The 23573-nt window shown below is 49.3% G+C and overlaps 2 protein-coding genes across 3 annotated transcripts in view; one reads left to right on the plus strand and one right to left on the minus strand.

The window, feature by feature from the left end:
- The window catches only part of TP53 (tumor protein p53), a 19064-nt gene extending 13950 nt beyond the window's left edge, over positions 1-5114 (minus strand). Inside the window, exon 1 of the mRNA XM_054457336.2 lies at positions 4975-5114. The gene's annotated coding sequence lies outside the window, so the exon portion shown is untranslated. The remainder of the gene's footprint in view (positions 1-4974) is intronic.
- On the plus strand, positions 4998-23149 carry WRAP53 (WD repeat containing antisense to TP53). 2 transcript variants are annotated; one of them, XM_054457334.2, is made up of 11 exons: positions 4998-6164; positions 6251-6682; positions 6827-6925; positions 7192-7303; positions 20394-20482; positions 21115-21205; positions 21309-21441; positions 21995-22203; positions 22390-22493; positions 22640-22774; positions 22890-23149. In XM_054457334.2, exons 2-11 carry the CDS (start codon positions 6252-6254, stop codon positions 23131-23133), a joined length of 1647 nt encoding a protein of 548 aa, XP_054313309.1. In that variant the 5' UTR covers positions 4998-6164; position 6251; the 3' UTR covers positions 23134-23149. The 2 variants fall into 2 exon arrangements, with proteins under 2 accessions (XP_054313309.1, XP_054313310.1); XM_054457335.2 differs by lacking the exon at positions 22640-22774 and having other exon boundaries at positions 5169-6164.
- Positions 23150-23573: the final 424 nt, after the last annotated feature.

The raw sequence follows: 23573 nt of genomic DNA on the forward strand, positions 1-23573 counted from the left end.
GTCTTGATCTCCTGACCTTGTGATCCGCCCGCCTCGGCCTCCCAAAGTGCTGGGATTACAGGCGTCAGCCACTGCGCCTGGCAGCATTGAGTTTTCTACCATTATGTATGCTGCTAGTGGAACTCCGACTGTGGATGCCCTGTTATCAAACTAGGTAAGTTTCCTTTCCCTAGTTTGCCAGGAGGTTGGTTTGTTTGTAATCATGCATATGTGTTGAATATCCTTAACTGCTTTTACTACATCTTTTGAAATGATCATAGGGTTTTTATGTTTCCATTTGTTAATGTGGTGAATTACACAGACTGATTTCCGCCCCCCCTCCAGTAAAGACCAGTCTGACTATGTTGCCCAGGCTGGTCTCGAAATCCTGGGCTCAAGAGATCTTCCTGCCTCAGCCTCCTAAAGTGTTGGGATTACAGGCCTGAGCTACTGCACCAGGCCAATTTTTGAATGTTAAATCAGCTACAATCATGAGATAAATATTATTCGGTTAGAATGTATTTATCCTTTTTCTTTTTCTTTTTCTTTTTTTGAGATGGAGTCTCACTCTGTTGCCCAGGCTGGAGTGCAACGGCATGATCCCAGCTCACTGCAACTTCTGCCTCCTGGGTTCAAGCGATTCTCCTGCCTCAGACTCCTGAGTAGCTGGGATTTCAGGTGCACCACCACCATGCCCAGCTAATTTTTTTTTTTTTTTTGAGATAAAGTCTTGCTCTGTTGCCCAGGCTGGAGTGCAGTGGCACGATCTTGGCTCACTGCAACCTCTGCCTCCCGGGTTCAAGCAATTCTGCCTCAGCCTCCTGAGTAGCTGGGATTACAGGCAGGCGCCACCACATCGGCTAATTTTTGTATTTTTAGTAGAGATGGGGTTTCACCACATTGGTCAGGCTGGTCTTGAACTCCTGACCTCGTGATCTGCCCACCTTGGCCTCCCAAAGTGCTGGGATTACAGGCAGGAGCCATCGCGCCCAGCCTAATTTTTGTATTTTTATTAGAAACGGGGTTTCACCATGTTGGTCAGGCTGGTCTCAAACTCCTGACCTCAAGTGATCTGCCTGCCTCGGCCTCCCAAAGTGCTGGGATTACAGGCATGAGCCACCGCGCCTGGCCTATTTATCCTTCTTTCTATATTACCAGGTTTGTTTTGCTAAAATTTGTTAGCTCTTGCATGTATATACTAACAGGAATATTGGTCTAAATTTTCTTTTCTTTTAATGTCCTTGTTTGGTTTTGGTACCAGGATTATGCTGGCTTCAAAAACAAGTTGGGAAATGTTCCTCTATTTTTTCTTTCTTTCTTTCTTTTTTTTCTGAGACAGGGTCTCACTCTATTGCCCAGGCTGCAGTGCAGTGGCGCAATCTCGGCTCACTGCAACCTCCGCTTCCCAGGTTCAAGGGATTCTTGTGCCTCAGCCTCCTGAGTAACTGGGATTACAGGTATGTGCCACCACGCCTAGCTAATTTTTGTATTTTTAGTAGAGATGGTGTTTCGTTGTGTTGGCCAGGCTGGTCTCGAACTCCTGACCTCAAGTGATCTCCCACTTCGGCGTACCAAAGTGCTGGGATTACAGGTATGAGCCACCGCACCCAGTCTGTTCCTCTGTTTTCTGAAGAGTTGTGTAAGATGGGTACTGTTTCTTCCTCCAACGTTTAAAGAGAGCAAAGAACAGAGGAGATAAATAGAAAATAGCACTAAGAGGTCAGGCATGGTGGGCTCACACCTGTAATCCCAGCACTCTGGCAGGCTGAGATGGGATGAAAGCTTGAGGCCAGCAGTTTGAGACTAGCCTGGGCAACATAGTGAGATCCTGTCAATACAAAAAAATAAAATAGTTAGCTGGGTGTGGTGGAGTAATCCCAGCTACTCGTGAGGCAGAGACTAGAGGACTGCTTGAGCCCAGGGGTTCGAGGCTGCAGTGAGCCTTGATTGTGCCATTGTACTCTAGCCCAGGCAACAGTGTGAGTCCCTGTCTCAAAAATTAAAGAAGAAAAAAAGAAAATAGCACTAAAATGGTAGCCCTATACTCCAACTGTACAATAATTAAAATTAAAAGCATTCAGTAGAGAAAGGAAGCCTGTTTCAACAAGTGGAGACAGAATAACTGGATTTCCATACAGGTAAGGTACCAGAGACTGACTCCTACACCTCACACCATAAACAATTAATTTTAAGAATTAATTAATGGCTCAAGGACCTTACTGTAAAACTTACAACCATAAAGGTCCTAAAAGAAAATATAAGATAATATATTCATGACCCTGGGGTTAAAAAAAAAAAAAAAAAAAAAAAGATGTCCTAAGCAGGACAAGGCAAATACTGAACATAAAAAAGATAAATCCACTCCTCTTAAGATACTGTAAACTCTGTAAAGCAAACAAATAGGCAAGCAACAGATCAGAAGAAAACATTCACGACACATGGATCTGATAAAGGACTTGTATCCAGAATGTATAAAGCAGTCCCACAACTGAACAATAAAAACAAACAAAAGACCAAAATAACAGGCAAAAGACTCGAAGAGCTACTTTACAAACAAAATACGAATGGCCAATAGGCACATGAAAAAATGCTGAACATCCTTAGTCAACAGAGAACTGTAAATTACAACTACAAGGATATACCACATTAGAAAGACTGACAATACCTAATGTCCGGAAGGCTGTGGCACAACCATAATAACTCCCATACCTTGCTAGTTGGAGTGTAAAATGGTACAACAGCTCTGGAAAACTCAGAGCTTCTGATAAAGTTCAAAATACATCTACTTTTTACTTCCAAACTCGCAATTCCCCTCGTAAGTATTTCTCCAAGAAACACGAAAACACATGATCACAAAAAGAATTGTACAAGAATGTTTATAGCAGCTTTATTTCATAACCCCAAATGGGAAACAACTCAAAAGGCCATCAAAAGAACCGATATACAATCGATGGACTATATTAAATGAAAAGGAGCAAAATACTGATATATACAACAACATGAACGAATGTCAGACAGTACATTGAAGGACAGAAGCCCGACAAAAATGAGCACATAATGTATGATTCCCCCCCTTTTTTTTGAGACGGAGTTTCGTTCTTGTCGCCCAGGCTGGAGTGTAGTGGCACGATCTTGGCTCACTGCGACCTCTGCCTCCTGGGTTCAAGCGATTCTCCTGCCTCAGCCTCCCGAATAGCTGGGATTACAGGCACCCACCACGCCCAGCTAATTTTTGTATTTTTTAGTAGAGACGGGGATTCACCATGTTGGCCAGGCTGGTCTGGAACTCCTATCCTCAAGTAATCCGCCCGCCTCGGCCTCCCAAAGTGCAGGCGTGAGCCACAGCGCCCAGCCTGATTCCATTTTATATGAAGTTCTCCAACAGGCAAAATGGTTATGGAGATCAGAATAAAGATGGGGTCGGGAATCGACTGGGAAGAGGCGTGATGAAACGTTTCTGGGACGATGAAAAGGGTCTGTGACTTGGTAGGCATCATGGAGCGGTTAGGGGCCAAAACTCATCTTCCTGTGCACTTGGTGTGTGCACTGGCGCTGTGTGTAAATGCCACCTCGATTTAGGAAAAAGATGACGTAAGTACGGCACAAAGTGCCCGGTACGCGGCAGGTGCATGGGAAGAAACTGCGGAATGAAACAACCGCGAGCTAAGAGATGGGGCAGCGGGAGAAATGAATTCGAGTTCCGCCTCCTACCGGGAAGAACCGGCTCGGGCCGGAGGGCTGCACGGAGGACCACACGGATGCCTGCGGGCCCGCCCCTTCCGCTTCACGACGTTCAGCCTGCGTCTGGAACTGGAATGGCCTAGCCCAAAGCCAGATAACAGGTAGATTGTTTTTCCGACAAATATTATCAAACGACCCATCATTGCACTCTTTCGAAATTTGATTCTCAGACGTACTCATTCTTTTTTTTTTCCTCCGGGAAGATGAGATGTACTCATTCTTGAAAATACCCCCGGGCTTGCCTTCTGCACACTTCTTTCCCTCCCTGTCTCACGCCATGGTAGCGTCCGTCTAGGTTGCAGCCGACCCGCGGGGTGGGGCACACCATTCAAAGAAGGGGAGGGATTGAGGTTTGCATCAAAACAAATACCCCTGCCTCTGCAAAGGCCATAACTAAGTAATCCAGAAAAAGAAATGCGGGCGGAGAATAGCAGCCTCCCTCTGCCAAGTAAGAGGAACCGGCCTAAAGGACATTTTCTCTCTCTCTCCTCCCCTCTCATCGGGTGAATAGTGAGCTGCTCCGGCAAAAAGAAACCGGAAATGCTGCTGCAAGAGGCAGAAATGTAAATGTGGAGCCAAACAATAACAGGGCTGCCGGGCCTCTCAGACTGAGACGGTCCTCCTCGGCCTGGCGGGCAAACCCCTTGTTTAGCACTTCTCACTTCCACGACTGACAGCCTTCAATTGGATTTTCTCCATCTAGCGGAGCCGGGGGCTGGCTGGAAAGATCGCTCCAGGAAGGACAAAGGTCCGGAAGTTGTGGGACCTTAGCAGCTTGGGCTCCCCGGATCACCCCCAAATGATCATTTCGGAATGGAGCCCCAGTTTTCACTAGGATGCCATGGGCTCTAAAATATACAGCTCTGAGTTCTCAATGTTTCGAGATCCAAAAGTCTGAGACCTCAATGCTTTGTGCATCTTTTACTCCAGGGATTCCCTACGCCCAGCACCGGGTGGATGTGCAAAGAAGTACCCTTTAGGCCGGCTCAAGGTTCCCCAAAGCTCCACTCCTCTGCCTAGGCGTTCAACTTTGAGTTCGGATAGTCCTAACATCCCCATCATCTACACCCAGGTCTCCCAACAATGCAACTCCTATGTTGATCCCTCTAGCCAACCTTCCATCCCACTCACCCCCAAACTCGCTAAGTCCCCACTGCCCCACCCCCAGCCCCAGCGATTCTCCCGAGCTGAAAATACACGGAGCCGAGAGCCCGTGACTCAGAGAGGACTCATCAAGTTCAGTCAGGAGCTTACCCAATCCAGGGAAGCGTGTCACCGTCGTGGAAAGCACGCTCCCAGCCCGAACGCAAAGTGTCCCCGGAGCCCAGCAGCTACCTGCTCCCTGGACGGTGGCTCTAGACTTTTGAGAAGCTCAAAACTTTTAGCGCCAGTCTTGAGCACATGGGAGGGGAAAACCCCAATCCCATCAACCCCTGCGAGGCTCCTGGCACAAAGCTGGACAGTCGCCATGACAAGTAAGGGCAAGTAATCCGCCTGCCGGAGGAAGCAAAGGAAATGGAGTTGGGGAGGAGGGTGCAGAGGGAGTCAGGATTCTCGCCGACCTTGTGCCGTAGATACTAACATTTTGGGGTGGAAAATTCTACAAGCCAGAGCTGTGAGGGCAGAGTTGGTGGAAACCATTTTGGAGGAATCCTGCACTGTGTCAAATATGAAGGGTGGAAGGAAGAAAGCTTTTGCGTTTGCTCTCAGCTGGATCCTTTCTTCTCATCAGTTAAAATGTCATTTTTTAGGAAGGCTTTCCTTAATATCTCACCCTAACGTTTTTTCCCAGATACTTTATATCACACCATCTTATTTAATCTCCTTCACAACCCTTATCACTCTGAAAAGATTTATTTCTTCATTGCTTTCAGTACATGGAAACGTAAGTCTTATGAGGATATAGAATTTTTCTACTATCTTATTCATTGTTGTATTCCTGAGTGCCTATATCAGTGCTGGGTGGCAAGTAAGAGCTCGATAATAAATATTTTTTGAATGAAGGGAGACCGGTCTGAAGCCTGGAGAATGAGACGCAAAAGAGGTGCAAGACCTGCTGCGCCCTCTGCAGGCGGCGGGGGGGCGGTGCAGGTGCTTTAAGAATGACCGCGGGACTCGGTAGGGGGAGTGTAGGCGCTTCGCGCCAAGATAGAAGCGTTCAGACTACAACTCCCAGCAGCCACGAGGAGCCCTAGGGCTTGATGGGAACGGGAAACCTTCTTACCTTTCACGTCCCGGCTCCGCGGGTTCCGTGGGTCGCCCGCGAAATCTGATCCGGGATGCGGCGGCCCAATAGGAAGGTGGGCCCAAATCCCGCGACAGCAAGAGGCCCGTAGCGACCCGCGGTGCTAAGGAACGCAGTGCTTTCAAAAGAATTGGCATCCGCCGTTCGCCTCTCCTCCCGGGAGTCTTCTGCCTACTCCCAGAAGAGGAAGGAAGCACAGGTGGGTTTCTTTAGCTCTGCGTCGGATCCCTGAGAACTTCGAAGCCATCCTGGCTGAGGCTAATGTCCGCTGTGCTTCCTCTGCAGTATGAAGACTTTGGAGACTCAACCGTTAGCTCCGGACTGTTGTCCTTCAGACCAGGACCCAGCTCCAGCCCATCCTTCTCCCCACGCTTCCCCGATGGATAAAAATGCGGACTCTGAACTGATGCCACCGCCTCCCGAAAGGGAGGATCTGCCCCGGTTGTCCCCAGATCCTGTGGCTGGCTCAGTTGTGTCCCAGGAGCTAGGGGAGGGGGACCCAGTTTCTCTCTGCACTCCCCTGGAAACAGAGTTTGGTTCTCCTAGTGAGTTGAGTCCTCGAATCGAGGAGCAAGAACTTTCCGAAAATACGAGCCTTCCTGCAGAAGAAGGAAACGGGAGCCTTTCTGAAGAAGAAGCGAACGGGCCAGAGTTGGGGTCTGGAGAAGCCATGGAAGATACCTCTGGGGAACCCGCTGCAGAGGACGAGGGAGACACGTAAGTGGTGATGGCAGTGGACTGTGGAGTCTGGGGAGATGAAGTGTGAGGTCGACCTGTCCTCTGGTCCTGAGACCCATTTCTCCAGGCCCCTGCCCCCTTTGCTTGGCGACCCAGGTTTGTTGTCCCCCATCTTCCTTTCAGCGCTTGGAACTACAGCTTCTCCCAGCTGCCTCGATTTCTCAGTGGTTCCTGGTCAGAGTTCAGCACCCAACCTGAGAACTTCTTGAAAGGCTGTAAGTGGTAAGGATAACAACGGGGCAGGGAGCTGACCACCCCCGAGATTTTCACGTAAAACAGTCCAGTTGTCTAGGAGAGGGATGCCCCAGAGCTGGGAGAAGGGGCACGTAGCCCTTTTAGACTGAGCTTACATTTTATCTAGCAGTTTGTGTCTTCTGCTTCCCTCAAGGATTCAGGGGGGCTTACCCACCCCAGAGGTAGGCTCAGCCCTAGCCCTACTCTTGAAAAGCATAGGTCTGGCCAGCTTTCTAACTCTCTCCTGTTTCTAGGGCTCCTGACGGTTCCTGCATCTTGACCAATAGTGCTGATAACATCTTGCGAATTTATAACCTGCCCCCAGAGCTGTACCTTGAGGGGGAGCAGGTGGAATATGCAGAAATGGTAAGGACTGGGGCTGCCTCTTCATCAATGCTGCACATTAAGTCCTTCTTGGAGATGGAAAAAGTGTAGTCCAAGTGTTTCCTGTTCACAAACGGGACTGTTTTTCAAGATGAGTTTCCACATGTAGCGTTTTCTGCCCCGAATTCTGAAGTTATTTAGAGAGATATTTCCCCTTTCTTTAATTAGGAATCTGTGTTTTTCACTAAAAAGTAGTGAATTTCTTGTGGCAGTATATATATATTTATATTTATTATTTTTTTGAGACTTGGTCTTGCTCTGTCACCCAGGCTGGAGCGCCGTGGTGTGATCTCGGCTCACTGCAACCTCTGCCTCCCGGGTTCAAGGGATTCTCCTGCCTCAGCCCCACAAGTAGCTGGTACTACGGGCACACACCATCACACTCGACTAATTTTTATAGTTTTAGTAGAGATGGGGTTTCGCCATGTTGGGCAAGCTGATATCAAATTCTTGACCTCAGATGATCCGCCCACCTCGGCCTCCCAAAGTGCGGGGATTACAGGTGTGAGTCACCGTGCCTGGCCTATAGACATTTATTGATTGACTACTGATATATGTTAGTCACTGTGCTGGCGTAAAGTGATGGACAAGACAGATGAAGGGCTGGTTTGCTTTCTGTGTGGGAGATAGACAACAAACATGTAAACCAGCAAGCATCAGGACCAAGATGATGATAAATGCTCTGAAGGAAATACACAGAATGAAGAGAGACTAACTAGAGGAAAGCACATTGCATAAAATGCTCAGGAAGGAGCTCTCTGAAAAGGAGGCATTTGAGCTAAGACCTGAAGGAGGATAAGGGATCAGTCATGTGAAGGCTTCTGGAAAGAGCTTTCCAGGAACTGGCAATGATACTACAAACACCCAGAACTGGGAAATAGCTTTGTGCGTTAAAAGACCAGAAAGGCCCTGCACGGTGGCTCACACCTGTAATCCCAGCTACTCGGGAGGCCGAGGCGTGCAGATCACTTGAGGCCAGGAGTTCGAGACCAGCCTGGCCAATATGGCAAAACCTCTACTCTACTAAAATGGCCAATATGGCAAAATCTCTACTAAAAATACAAAAATTAGCTGCATGTGTTGGCACGCGCCTGTAATCCCAGCTACTCGTGTGGCTGAGGCAGGAGAATCTCTCAAACTCGGGAGGTGGAGGCTGCAGTCAGACAAGATTGTACCAGTGCACTTCAGCCTGGGCGACAGAGTGAGGCTCCATCTCAAAAAACAACAAAACAGACTGGGCTCAGTGGCTCACGCCTGTAATCCCAGCACTTTGGGAGGCTGAGGTGGGCAGATCACCTGAGGTCAGGAGTTCGAGACCAGCCTGGCCAACATGGCAAAACCTCATCTCTACAGAAATACAAAAATTAGCTGGGTGTGAAGGTGGGTGCCTGTAATCCCAGCTACTTGAGAGGCTGAAGCAGGAGAATCATTTGAACCCAGGAGATGGAGGTTGCAGTGAGCCGAGATCATGCCACTGCACTCCAGCCTGGGCTACAGAGCGAGACTCCATCCCAAAACAAACAAACAAACAAACACAAAACAAAAAACACAGAATGCTGGTATAGCCAGACTGAGGCAAATGAGGGGAACAGAGGGGTGAGGACAGAGAAGAGCAGCCACGTTGTGTTGGGTCTTATGGGTAAGGCATTTGGAGTTTATTTGAGAAGTCATGAGAGAGGTTTTTTTTTTCTTTTTTTTGAGACGAGTCTTGCTCTGTCACCCAGGCTGGAGTGCAATGGTGTGATCTCGGCTCACTGCAACCTCTGCCTCCTGGATTCAAGCGATTCTCCTGCCTCAGCCTCCCGAGTAGCTGGGATTACAGGCGCCCGCCCCAGCTAATTTTTGTATTTTTTTAAATAGAGACAGGGTTTTACCATATTGGCCAGGATGGTCTCGTACTCCTGACATTTGATCCGCCGGTCTCGGCCTCCCAAAGTGCTGGGATTATAGGCGTGAGCCACTGCGCCTGACTTAATTTTTGTATTTTTAGTAGAGACAGGTTTTGCCATGTTGGCCTGGCTGGTCTCAAACTCCTGACCTCAGGTGATCCACCCGCCTCGGCCTTCCAAAGTGCTAGGATTACAGGCGTGAGCCACCACGCCGGGCCATGAGAGGTTTTTTTATTTTTTTGAGACAGAGTCTTGCTCTCTTGCCCAGGCTGGAGTGCAGTGGCACCATCTCAGCTCACCGCAACCTCTGCCTCCCAGGTTCAAGTGATTCTCCTGCCTCAACCTTCCGAGTACCTGGGATTACAGGCATGTGCCACCATACCCGGCTAATTTTTTTGTATTTTTTTAGTAGATATGGGGTTTCATCATATTGGCCAGGCTGGTCTCGAACTCCTGACCTTGTGATCTACCCACCTTGGCCTCCCAAATTGCTGGGATTACAGGTGTGAGCCACTGCGCCCGGCCAAGAGAGTTTTAAAACAGAAGAGTGAATGGTTTATGGGTGGGCAAGAGTGAAATCCGGGGCTAGGCACAGTGGCTGACGCCTGTAATCCCAACACTTTGGGAGGCTGAGACGGGTGTATCACCTGAGGTGAAGAGTTTGAGACCAGCCTGGCCAACATGGTAAAACCCTGTCTCTACTAAAATACAAAAATTAGTTGGGGCCGGGCGTGGTGGCTGATGCCTGTAATCCCAGCACTTTGGAAGGCTGAGGCAAGTGGATCACCTGAGGTCAGGAGTTCGAGACCAGCCTGGCCAACATGATGAAACCCCGTCTTTACTAAAAATACAAAAAATTAGTTGGGCGTGGTGGCGGGCGCCTGTAATCCCAGCTACTCTGGAGTCTGAGGCAGGAGAATTACTTGAACCAAGGAGATGGAGGTTGTAGTGAGCCAGGATTGCACCACTGCACTCCAGTCCAGGCAACAGTGCAAGACTCCGTCTCAAAAAAAAAAAAAAAAAAGATTGGCTATAGTTTTCTCCCACCCATCCTAATCAGGTTCTGCCTCCATCGCTTCCCTGAAAGTGCTCTTGTCAAGGTCACTAATGTCCTCTTGTCTTGGGTCATTCTCCTTTTTTTTTTTTTGAGATGGAGTCTCGCTGTGTCACCCAGGCTGGAGTGTCTCGCTCTGTCACCCAGGCTGGAGTGCAGTGGTGCTATCTCGGCTCACTGCAAGCTCCACCTCCCGGGTTCACGCCATTCTCCTGCCTCCGCCTCTCCCGAGTAGCTGGGACTACAGGCGCCCGCCACCACGCCTGGCTAATTTTTTGTATTTTTAGTAGAGACAGGGTTTCACCGTGGTCTCGATCTCCTGACCTCGTGATCCTCCCGCCTCGGCCTCCCAAAGTGCTGGGATTACAAGCGTGAGCCACCGCGCCTGGCCTCTCTTGGGTCATTCCGTAAATTCGCCTCACTCCATCTCTCAGCAGCATGAGTCACTGTCTCCGCCTCCCTGTGCTGGAGCACTCAGGCACTCAAGGCTCTGCTGGGCCTCCTCCTCCTCCATCAGCACTCTTTCTTTCTTTCTTTTTTTTTTTGAGACGGAGTTTCAAAAATTCACACCCACCGAGGCATGTGGCAGTTGTGTTGCTCTTTGCTTGGTGCCCACTAGAGGTCCGTTGCCATTAATTTGAAATGAGACCAGTTAGTGTGACTGTGCATTTTTCCTGGCAAGTTAAATGATTATAGTTTCTCTGTTTGTAAAATGGAGATGATTATAATAGCACCTGCCTCACGGAGTTGTGAGAATTAAAATAATCAGTAATGAATTAAAGCACTTAAGGCCGGGCACGGTGGCTCACGCCTGTAATCCCAGCACTTTGGGAGGCCGAGGCAGGTGGATTGCCTGAGGTCAGGAGTTCGAGACCGACCTGGCCAACATAGTGAAACCCTGTCTTTACTAAAAATACAAAAATTAGCCGGGCTTAGTGGCGGGCACCTGTAATCCCAGCTACTTGGGAGGTTTGAGGCAGGAGAATTGCTTGAATCCAGGAGGCGGAGGTTGCAGTGAGCTGATCGCGCCACTGCACTCCAACCTGGGCAACAGAGCAAGACTTAGTCCCCAAAAAATAATAATAAAATTTAAAAAAAGCACTTAAAACAGCACCTAGCATATAGTAAGTGTTCAGTAAACACTAGTAGTCACTGGTATCAGTTGCGTGCAAGCCAGAATAGGAGGATGGTCTGGTTGAGGTTTACCAGGAGAGAAAGACAAGGGTATCTTGAGAGTGTCTTCAAGAGTGTGCATGCCGTGGTGGACTGGAATCTAAAGTGGTTAAGGAACTGGACTGTAAATATGTTTTTGATGAAGCTGAATAAATTGTCATGGTAGAAATAGCAGAGCAGGGTCAGGTCTGGTGGCTCATGCCTGTAATCCCGACACTTTGGGAGGCCGAGGCGGGTGGATCACCTAAGGTCAGGAGTTCGAGACCAGCCTGGCCAACATGGTGAAACCCCGTCTCTACTAAAAAAAATACAAAGTTAGCCAGGCATGGTCGTGATTGCCTGTAGTCCCAGCTACTTGGGAGGCTGAGGCAGGAGAATTGCTTGAACCTGGGAGGCAGAGGTTGCAGTGATCGCACCACTGCACTCCAGCCTGGGCGACAGAGCAAGACTCCACCTCAAAAACAAAAACAAGAAACCCCACAAAAAAACAAGAATGATAACAGGACTGTTTGTGGGCAGTGAGATGGTGAACCAGGCGGTAAAGTCTTAGTGGATGAGGGAGGGTGATAAAACAGAGGAAGCTAGTCTGATAAGAAGAACTGCAGAGGAGCTGGGGTTTGACAGCCGGGGGCATAATGACACCCAGCCACCTCTTGTCCTTAAGGTGTGTACTGGGGACAGCTGGCCGTGAGCATTAAAGCCATCTCAGCTTGAGAGGGTCGGGGGGCACAGCCAGGGCCACACAAGTGCAGGACGAATGGATCATTCTGAGGAGAAGATGAGAAATATGGGAGGGTGTTATTTATTTATTTTATTAGAGGCGGGGTCTCGCTCTGTTGCCCAGGCTGGATAGAGTACAGTCACAGTCATAGCTCACTACAACCTTGAACTCCTCCCGAGTAGCTGAGACTATAGGCCATGCCACCATGCTCAGCTAATTTTTGTACTTTCTGTAGAGATGGGGTCTTGCTATGTTGTCCAGGCTGGTCTCAAACTCCTGGCTTCAAGCAGTTCTCCTGCCTTGGCCTCTCAAAATGTTGTGATTACAGGCATGAGCCACTGTGCCCAGCTGGTTTTTAGATCCTTGAGTAGGAATTTCAGTGGGTTTGGGGCAGATAAGGGTGTGTGTAGAGCAGTATACAGGTGGTGGTGATGACAGATGACCTAGAAGACCAGGACTTCTCTAGTCCTTAAGGTTAATATGAGGATGGGGCAGGGGTGAGTCTTTTTTTGTTTTTTGAGACAGGGTCTCACTCTTGCTTAGGCTGGAGTACAGTGGGCAGTGGCACAATCTCAGCTCACTGCAACCTCCGCCTCCCAGGTTCAAGTGATTCTCGTGCCTCAGCCTCCCAAGTAGCTGGGACTACAGGCGTGCGCCACCATGCCCAACTCATTTTTGTATTTTTAGTAGAGATGGGGTTTCTCCATGTTGCCCAGGCTGTTCTCAAACTCCTGTCTTCAAGTGATCTGCAGCAGGGCTGAGTCTTGTTGGCTCGTTAAAAGAAGAAAGGTACTCAGTTCCAAGGCTGTTCCTGAACGCTTACCTGACATGCAACTCTTTAAGGCTGGAGGCTGCAGACATTTGAGTTCTCTGTGCAGACTATAAGGTGATCTAAGCCGTGAACCCTGGTTCCTCAGGGCCAGGGGGTGGTGGTGCAGCTGGTGCAGCCATGTTAAAAGAGTTCAGGAGGTGAGAGGTTGTTTCAAGGCAGGGATAGTTAGAAGAGACTCTGGAAATGTGGGGCGGGGTGGGGGGGGGCAGTTTTGAGTATTGCAAAAACTTGTTTAAGAGAAATGGGAATGTTAAAAAGAGAAAAAATCGTCATTACGTGCCACTGCAGAATTTAGCCTTCTGAATTTTTCTACATTTCTTTCTAAGCTCTGTCCAAGTACTGAAAGCTTTTATGCAGTTGTAATCATATAGTACATGGTTTTATACATTCCTTTTTTCCTTTTAACAATCATATCCTGAATGTTTTTTGTGGTAGTCTAGTCTTCACTGTTATGGTGTTTAATGGTGTGTGATATTGCATTGAGTGCTTATGATAATTTTCTTACCTCTTCTCCTGTTTTGGACATTTGGGTTGTTTCCAGGATTATTATATCATAAATTATTCTTCAGTGAACAAATTATCTTCATGTATTTTGAGGGAGGTTCTTTTGTTAAGAGAATTTTTTTTTTTTTTGAGACAGAGTCTTGCTCCATCACCCAGGCTGGAGTGCAGTGGCATGATCTTGGCTCACTGAAACCTCTGCCTCTGGGTTCAAGTGATTCTCCTTCCTCAGCTTCCCAAGTAGCTGGGATTACAGGGGCCCGCCACCATGCCTGGCTAATTTTTGTATTTTTAGTAGAGACAGGGTTTCACCATGTTGGCCAGGCTGGTCTCTATTCCTGACCTCAAGTTATCCACCCACCTCTGCCTCCCAAAGTGCTGGGATTACAGGCGTGAGCCACGGCACCTAGCCCTAAGAGAAATTTTGTGAATAAGAAATATTCTAGGTCAGATAATATTAACTTTTTAAAAATATACCTTGAAATACAGATAGTCGATTTGTTTTCTTTTTTTCTTTCTTTCTTTTTTTTTTTTTTGAGACAGAGTCTTGCTCTGTGGCCCAGGCTGGAGTGCAGTGGTGTGATCTTGCCTCACTGCAACCTCTGTTTCCCGGTTCAAGCGATTCTCCTGCCTCAGCTTCCTGAGTAGCTGGGATTACAGGCACGCACCACTGCACCCGGCTAATTTTTGTATTTTTAGTAGAGATAGGGTTTCACCATGTTGGCCAGGCTGGTCTCAAACTCCCGACCTCAAGTGATCCACCCACTTCCGCCTCCTAAAGTGGTGGGATTACAGGCATGAGCCACCGCTCCTGGCCAGTCAGTTTGTTTTCAAAAGATTTTCGTGGCTGGTGTGGTGGCTCATGCCTATAATCCCAGCACTTTGGGAGGCCAAGGTGGGAAGAACGCTTGAGCCCAGGAATTTGAGACCAGCCTTGGTAACACAGCCAGATCCTGTCTCTATCAAAAAAGTTGGGCCTGTGGTCCCAGGCACTTGGGAGGCTGAGGTGGGAGGATCGCTTGAGCCTGCGAGGTTGAGGCTGCCATGACCTTTGATCGCACCATTGTACTCTAGCCTGGGTGACAGAGCGAGACTGTCTCAAAACAAACAACCAAAACCTTTTTGTGTTTGTTTGTTTTTTTTTTTTTTTCCTGCTAGTGTACCAGTTCTATCGTAACCTCTCTCATTAGATATTTTAATTTTTAGTGTCTACAAGTTTAGCATTTGAAATAGATAACATTTCTTTTTTTTTTTTTTTTTTTTTTTTTGAGACGGAGTCTTGCTGTGTCGCCCAGGCTGGAGTGCAGTGGCGCGATCTTGGCTCACTGCAAGCTCCGCCTCCCGGGTTCACGCCATTCTCCTGCCTCAGCCTCCCGAGTAGCTGGGACTACAGGCGCCCACTGCCACCACGCCAGGCAAATTTTTTGTATTTTTAGTACAGACGGGGTTTCATCATGTTAGCCAGGATGGTCTCGATCTCCTGACCTCGTGATTCGCCCGCCTCGGCCTCTCAAAGTGCTGGGATTACAGGCGTGAGCCACCGCGCCCGGCCTTAAATAGATAAAATTTGTATAGGTCAGAAAATTGGGGAAGGGTGTATTTGGGTATTTCCATATACTTGTGTGTACTGAGTCTTCTTCCCAATATAGTTTCTCGGGTTTTCTCCTTTCTTTTCTACCTTTTCACAGAACTTTCTGCAAGTCTCATTTGCAGCTCCCCAGCGTCTTTCCTGAGTACTTGCCGGGCCCCATGGCTCTTGCAGGAAGCCTTTACTCCTCGTCTTGCCCTCTCTAGGAGACACTTTGCGTCCTCTGTGCCCTTTATCTCTCAGGGTGGGGACGGGGAGCGTCCTCATTCCCAAATGCTGTAGCCACACAATTGCTCTTTCGTCTTTGTGAAACTTTTCCTTTGAGGCTTATGCTGATTCTCTCTCCCGCTGACGACGTTAGCACTGTACAGCCTTCCTTCCGGTGCTCTCCTGTTCTCCCGCCATTTTGGTGACCTCGGGTATCCAAGCCAGAAGCCAGGGTCTCTCTCATCCTTTAATCTTTAATCTCCCTGTTCCTAACTCCTCACATCCAATTACTTCCCAAATCCCATCAAGTCTGCCTAATCTTCCTAATCCACCCACATCTGTCCCTCTCACTGCCTCTACTTTAATTCAAGGGCCTATTATTTTGGGCCTTATGTTGCTGAAACAGTCTCCTGCCTCCTTTTGCTCATTAAAACCGTATTTGTTGACTCTGCTGATTCTGCACCACGTGTTGGGGAGGCAGTGGTGAGAGCGAGGCAGATGTGATTCCCTCCTTCTCTGATAGGTATGACGGAAGGGGAGTGAGGAGCATCGGGGCTATAGGAAAGCGGAGCAGGGGCGCCTTGCTTAGCTGGAGGGGTTAGGGAAGCGTTCCCAGAGGAAGAAGCATCTAAGAGACCTGAAGGATGACTAGGATTCAGCCAGGAGGAGTCGTTGGGGGAGATGAAGGAAGAATATTCCAGACTTGGAGCCTAGGACATGTTGAAAGCCAGTGGGTTGAAAGTGTGGCGAGTTGGCACCTTATGGGACTTGAGAGTCAAAATGGCGGGACTCAGAGATTTTTTTTTTTTTTTTTTTTTTTTTTTTTTAATGGAGTCTTGCTCTGTCGCCCAGGCTGGAGTGCAGTGGTGTAATCTCGGCTCACTGCAAGCTCCGCCTCCCAGGTTCACGCCATTCTCCTGCCTCAGCCTCCCGAGTAGCTGGGACTACAGGCGCCCAACACCACGCCCAGCTAATTTTTTGTGTTTTTAGTAGACACGGGGTTTCACCGTGTTAGCCAGGATGGTCTCAATCTCCTGACCTTGTGATCCACCCGCCTTGGCCTTCCAAAGTGCTGGGATTACTGGCGTGAGCCACTGCGCCCGGCCGGGACTCAGATTTTTACGGGAATTAGCAGAGATGAGCCTTGAGAGGTGGGTCGGGGTAGCAGCGTGGTAATGGAAGACTAGGAGGAGGAACTGGCAAGATTTGGTATTCGGTTGGACCAGGAGTGGAAAGGAAGTGAAGAATGGTAGCAGTCAAGGCTGGTGCTCAGATTTCAGGATTGAGCACTGGATGTGGAGTCCAGGAGGAACAGCAGGTTTGATGGCGGCGGATGCCCGGCCCATTATGGACAAATTGAATTTGAGGAACCTGTGGGATGATCAAGTGGCACTGTCCACCAGGCAGTTGGATATATGGGTTCAGAGTATAGAGGTGGATACTGAAGTCCTGGCTGGTTGACATCAGCCTGAGGCTCAGAAGACAACTGACGAAGGTCAGTGTCCAGACTATTTATCTCTCACAAATCAGTAAGAAAAAGACGGCTGGGCGCGGTGGCTCATGCCTGTAATCCCAGCACTTTGGGAGGCCGAGGCAGGCGGATCACCCGAAGTCAGGAGTTCAAGACCAGCCTGACCAACATGGCGAAATCCCGTCTCTACTGAAAATACAAAAATTAGCTGGGCATGGTGGCGGGTGTCTGTAATCCCAGCTACTCGGGAGGCTGAGGCAGGAGAATTGCTTGAACCTGGGAGATGGAGGTAGTAGTGAGCCGAGATCACGCCACTGCACTCCAGCCTGGGGATAGAGGGAGACTGTGCCTCCAAAAAAAAAGAAAAAAGAAAAGAAAAAGACAACAACTGGTCAGGCATGGTGGCTCACACCTGTAATCCCCACTTTGGGAGGCCGAGGTAGGCAGATCACTTGAGGCTGGGAGTTTGAGACCAGCCTGGCCAACATGGTGAAACCCCATCTCTGCTAAAAAGTATAAAAATTAGCCGGGCTTGGTGGCAAATGCCTGTAGTCCTGGCTACTTGGGAGGCTGAGGCATGAGAGTCACTTGAACCCAGGAGGCAGAGGTTGTAGTGAGCCGAGGTCATCCCACTGCACCCCAAGTTGGGGAACAGAGAAAGACTGTCTCAAAAAAAAAAAAAAAAAAAGAAAAGGGGCAAAATTTATGAAAAGGTGTACCTAACTAAATGGCCAGTAAACATAGAGGAAATATCTAATCTCTCTTATAGTAATGATGGAAATACAAATTTATGCTGTAATGAAATACCATTTCACCACCTTCAAATTGAGAAAAATGTAAAAGTCTGGCAATACCAAGGGGATTTTTTTTTTTTTGGAGATAGGATCTTGTTCTGTTGCCCAGGCTGGAGCGCAGTGGTGCGAACATGGCACACTGTAGCCTCAAACTCCTGGGGTCAAGCAGTCTTCCTGCCTCACTCTCCCGAAGAGGTGGGACTACAAGTATGCCAACATGCCTGACTAATTTTTTAATTTTTTGTAGAACTGGGGTCTTGCTATATTGCCCAGGCTAGAATAGAGACTCTTATACGCTGCTGGTGGGAGAGGACATTGGGATAAGTGCTTTGGGAAAGAAATTGACATTATAGTATCTTACAAAGTTTGCAAAGTGCATAGCGTAGAGACCAGTAATTTTACTTTTCAGCAGAAACTGTAGAGAAACCCTTCTACATGTGTACAGAATGTTAAAGCACACTAGCCAAAAAATAGAAAAACATCAGTGATTCTAAATAGAAGAAGGGTAGATCGGTTTGAATATATTCATGAGTGGACTACTATACAGCAGTGAAAATGCATGAATTAGAGCAAAATGTGTTTCCATGGTTAAAGCTGACTATTACAGAGGGATGTATATGATATAATACCATTACTGTTAAGTCTAGGCCGGGCATGGTGGCTCATGCTTGTAATCCCAGTGCGTTGAAAGGCTGAGGTGGCTGGATTGCTTGAGGCCAGGAGTTTTAGACCAGCCAGAGCAACACAGACCCCTGTTTCTACAAAAAAATAATTTTAAAGATTAGCCAAGCAGGCTGGTCGTGGTGTCTCATGCCTGTAATCCCAGCACTTGGGAGACTGGGGCGGGTGGATCACGAGGTCAGGAGTTCAAGACCAGCCTGGCCAAGATGGTAAAACCCCATCTCTACTAAAAATACAAAAAAATTAGCCGGGCGTGATAGCAGGCGCCTGTAATCGTAGCTACTCAGGAGGCTGAGGCAGAGAATTGCTTGAGTCTGGGAGGCAGAGGTTGCAGTGAGCCAAGATTGTGCCACTGCATTCCAGCCTGGGCTACAAAGCGAGACTCCGTCAAAAAATAAATAAATAATAAATTAGCCAGGTATGGTGGCTTATGCTTATATTCCCGGTTACTAGGGAGGCTGAGGCCAAGGGATTGTTTGCTTGAGCCCAGGAGTTTGAGGTTACAGTGAGATGATTGCACCACTGTACTCCAGCCTAGGCAACAGAGTAAGACCCTGTCTCTAAGAAAAGAAAAAATTAAGTTTAAAGACCTGCAAGACAACGTTAGATACTGTTTTTTTTCCCATATGAATATACTCCTAGGCTGGGTGCAGGGGCTCACACCTGTAATCGCAGCACTTTGGGAGGCTGAGGCAGAAAGATCACTTGAGGCCAGGAGTTCGAGACCAGCCTGGCCAACATGGCGAAACCCTGTCTATACTAAAAATACAAAAAATTAGCCGAGCGTGGAGGTGAACTCCTGCAATCCCAGCTACTCAGGAGGCTGAGGCACAAGCATTGCTTGAACCTGGGAGGTGGAGGTTGCAGTAAACTGAGATCATGCCACTGTACTCAGCCTGGGTGATACAGTGAGACTCTGCCTTTAAAATAAAAAAAATATATATATATATACGTATATATTCCTAAGGAAATGTATGACAGTGATAAATTCAGGATAGTTTTTACCTCTGAGGGAGAGTTTCTGTTAGGAAAGGGGTTTAAACATCTTTTTCTTCCGCTGGATGGAGGGGTCACGGGGTTTTTTTTAATAAGATACTTTGCATGTTTGAACTGTTTAATTTTTTTTCTTTATTTTTGTAGGGAGGTTTTTTTGTTTCTGTTTTTGTATTTTTGAGACAGCATCTCTGTTGCCCAGGCTGGAGTGTAGTGGCATGATCTCAGCTCACTGTGGTCTCTACCTCCTGGGCTCAAGCAATTCTCCTGCCTCAGCCTCCCTAGTAGCTGGGACTACAGGCGTGCACCACCATGCCCAGCTAATTTTTTTTTTCTTGTAGAGACAGTGTTTCACCATATTGCCCAGGCTGGTGTTGAACTCCTGGGCTCAAGTAATCTGCCTGCCTCAGCCTCCCTAAGTGCTGGGATTACAGGTGTGAGCCACTGTGCTCAGCCGATAATTTTTTCTTTTCTTTTTCTTTTTTTTTTTTTTTTTTTTAGGCACCATCTCTCTCTGTCACCTAGGCTGGAGTGCAGTGGTGCGATCTCAGCTCACTGCAACCTTTGCCTCCTGGGTTCAAGGGATTCTCCTGCCTCAGCCTCCCGAGTATCTGGGATTACAGGCGTCTACCACCACGCCTGGCAAATTTTTGTACTAATATTTTTTTTAAAGGATCAAATGGCACCTAGCATGTACTCAGTAAGTATTTGAATAATTGGTTGGTTCTTTGTCTCTGGGTTGAGGTATTATTATTTGTTTCTTCCTCTCTAAGTGTTTATAAAGAAAAAGTATGAGGCCGGGTATGGTGGCTCACACCTGTAATCCCAGCACTTTTGGAGGCCGAGGCGGGTGGATCACCTGAGGTCAGAAATTTGAGACCAGCCTGGCCAACATGGTGAAACCCCGTCTCTATTAAAAAAGAAACAAAAACAAAATTAGCCAGGCATGGTGGTGCATGCTCTGTCTCATAAAATAATTTTAAAAAAGTATGAATCTATATGGCTTTTGGTGGCTAAATTTGACATTAAAGTCTGAGCTCACCCTTGAACATTGAGACAGAGTCTGTGCTCTGTATATACACCCCATCTGCCACAACACTGCTAGAGGCATGCGCCTCAGACTCCTTTTCTGTCCGAGTGACTCAGCCATTCCCACGTCTCTGTATAGGTCCCTGTCCTTCGAATGGTGGAAGGTGATACCATCTATGATTACTGCTGGTATTCTCTGATGTCCTCAGCCCAGCCAGACACCTCCTAGTAAGTACTGTTTGCCTCCCCGCTCGCCGCCCCACCACCCAGTTTCAAGCAGGGCCTCTTGGGAGAGTCAAGGGCTACCAGGGGTCTTCAGAAGAGGAAGGCTCAGCGTGCTTATCAGAGGGGCTGGTCAGCTGGCTTCCTCCCCTTCCTTTTTTTTTTTTTTTAGATTGAGTCTCCCTCTGTCACCCAGGCTGGAGGGCAGTGATGCAGTCTTGGCTCACTGCAACCTCCGCCTCCCAGGTTCAAGTGATTCTCCTGCCTCAGCTTCTTGAGTAGCTGGGATTACAGGTGTGCACCACCCCCCCCCCCCAAATTTTGTATTTTTCATAGAGATGGGGTTTCACCATGTTGGCCAGGCTGGTCTCGAACTGACCTCAGGTGATCCACCCTCCTTGGCCTTCCAAAGTGCTTGGATTACAGGCGTGAGCCACCACACCCAGCCTCATTTTTGTATTTTTAGTAGAGACAGGGTTTCACCATGTTGGCCAGGCTGGTCTCGAACTCCTGACCTCAAGTGATCCACCTGCCTTGGCCTCCCAAAGTGATGGGATTACAGGCGTGAGCCACTGTGCCCGGCCATTCCTCCCCTTCCTTTGACAGCACCAGGGTTTCAGTGTCCATGTCTCTCTCAGCGTGGCCAGCAGCAGCCGGGAGAACCCGATTCATATCTGGGATGCATTCACTGGAGAACTCCGAGCTTCCTTTCGCGCCTACAACCACCTGGTAGGGACCACCACACTCAGCCCCAGCACTCGTACTGGCCGGGCTCTCCTTGAGGGCAGCTGAGGCTTTGCAAGACCTGTTTTCAGCCCTTTCCTTCCCCCAGGATGAGCTGACAGCAGCCCATTCGCTCTGCTTCTCCCCGGATGGCTCCCAGCTCTTCTGTGGCTTCAACCGGACTGTGCGTGTTTTCTCCACGGCCCGGCCTGGCCGAGACTGCGAGGTCCGAGCCACATTTGGTAAGCATCTGTGCCTCCAAGGGAGGAGGAGAGGGAAGGGCACTGTCACCTGCACAGGGGCCTTTTGTGAGCCAGGGGCCACCTGTGGGGTTTCACGCCGTCCTCTGTACGGCCCTGGGAGCAGGTGCAGCCCAGTCGGCAGAGGAGCAAACAGACTCAGAGCAGGTAGGAAACCTTCCCAAGGTCAACCAGCTGGTCAAAGGACTGCTTCCTTCCTGAACCCATACCCTGTCAGCTGTGGAGCTTTTGTTCTCTGAAATCTTTCTAGAAAATTTTTGATAAAGCTGATTCCATTTTCCTGTAGGCCTTCAACTTGCATCTCTCCAAGGAAAAACTGGGATTTGAGAGGGATGAAGTGGGGCTTGGCATTTAGGTCCTTTGGGAGGACAGATGTGGGGAGCATCAGAGGTCTTTGTCCTGCTTGTGACAGACAGCATGGGGGAGATGTTGAGTCCAAGCATGTTGGTGCTGGGATGGGAGACAGACCTCTGCTTAGCCTGGTTAGTGCCAGGAGCCATTGCCCCCTCCCCCACTTTGTTCCTTCCCTCTCTAGCAAAAAAGCAGGGCCAGAGCGGCATCATCTCCTGCATAGCCTTCAGCCCAGCCCAGCCTCTCTATGCCTGCGGCTCCTACGGCCGCTCCCTGGGTCTGTATGCCTGGGATGATGGCTCCCCTCTCGCCTTGCTGGGAGGGCACCAAGGGGGCATCACCCACCTCTGCTTTCATCCCGATGGCAACCGCTTCTTCTCAGGAGCCCGCAAGGTAGGGGTCACACCCTGAGAGCCCAGAGCAGCTGGGCAGCGGGGCAGGAGCGGGCATGTAGTCTGCTGCGTAGGGGAATGGGGATGGGGAAAAAATCCCAAGCTGAAGGAGTGCCTGGAGACCCCGAGGGAGGCAAGGACATCCAGCGCTTTGGGGGCGACTCCAGGTCCTATTCCATGTCTCCAGGATGCTGAGCTCCTGTGTTGGGATCTCCGGCAGCCTGGTTACCCACTGTGGTCCCTGGGTCGAGAGGTGACCACCAATCAGCGCATCTACTTCGATCTGGACCCGTGAGTGGCCGTGACTCTTTCTTACACAGGGCCCTGATAAGCTTAGGAATGCCAGAGTCCAGCTGTAGGGCCCCAGTCCCTGGGTGTGAGGGGTTCCTGCCCCAGGGGTGAGGCCTCTGCCAGCAAATCTCTCCTCTCTCTCCCAGGACCGGGCAGTTCCTAGTGAGTGGCAGCACAAGCGGGGCCGTCTCTGTGTGGGACACAGGTGGGCCTGGCAATGATGGGAAGCCGGAGCCCGTGTTGAGTTTTCTGCCCCAGAAGGACTGCACCAATGGCGTGAGGTCCTCAGTTCAATTCCAGAGATGTTGGGGCTTGGGTTGGGGAGGGAGGTGAATCCCAGAGGGAGCAAGTGTCCTCACTGAAGGCACTGATAGACCCTCCCCATCTCTCCCTCAGCCTGCACCCTAGCCTGCCTCTCCTGGCCACTGCCTCCGGTCAGCGTGTGTTTCCAGAGCCCACAGAGAGTGGGGACGAAGGAGAGGAGCTGGGCGTTCCCTTGCTCTCCACGCGCCACGTCCACCTTGAATGTCGGCTTCAGCTCTGGTGGTGTGGGGGGGGGCCAGACTCCAGCATCCCTGATGATCACCAGGGCGAGAAAGGGCAGGGAGGAACGGAGGGAGGTGTGGGTGAGCTTATATAAAAAGGTTTTTATGATACTAGAGTCTTTGTGTCTGTTTTGGGGGGGCATGTGAGTGAGGTGGGGACTGGGCAGGGGGACTGGCGGGCTCCCTGGTCCAGCAGCAGTGGGTATGGCAACCCCATACCCACTGGTCCTGAAACCAGGGATTGAGAGGTGGGACCAGGCAGGAGCCAATGGGGCGGCTGAGCTTGGTGTGAAGTCAAGTGGGTGGGGGTGGGGCTTCATGCCATTGACTGGTTGGTTGCTAAGCAACTAGGTAAACTGAAGGGGGAAACCTGTTTGAAATCTCACTCCCAAGGTGGGGGCGGCAGGGGTCAGGGTGAGCGGGGCTGAGCAGGAGCTGGGTCAGACTGTTGGGTGTGACCGTGTGAGACTGTGCAGACAGTGACAGGGTGCCTGTCACCCACACTCCACACTGTTTGCCATTCTCCAGCAGCATG

Source organism: Pongo pygmaeus, chromosome 19 (genome assembly GCF_028885625.2).
Source record: "Pongo pygmaeus isolate AG05252 chromosome 19, NHGRI_mPonPyg2-v2.0_pri, whole genome shotgun sequence".
Lineage (NCBI taxonomy): Eukaryota > Metazoa > Chordata > Mammalia > Primates > Hominidae > Pongo > Pongo pygmaeus.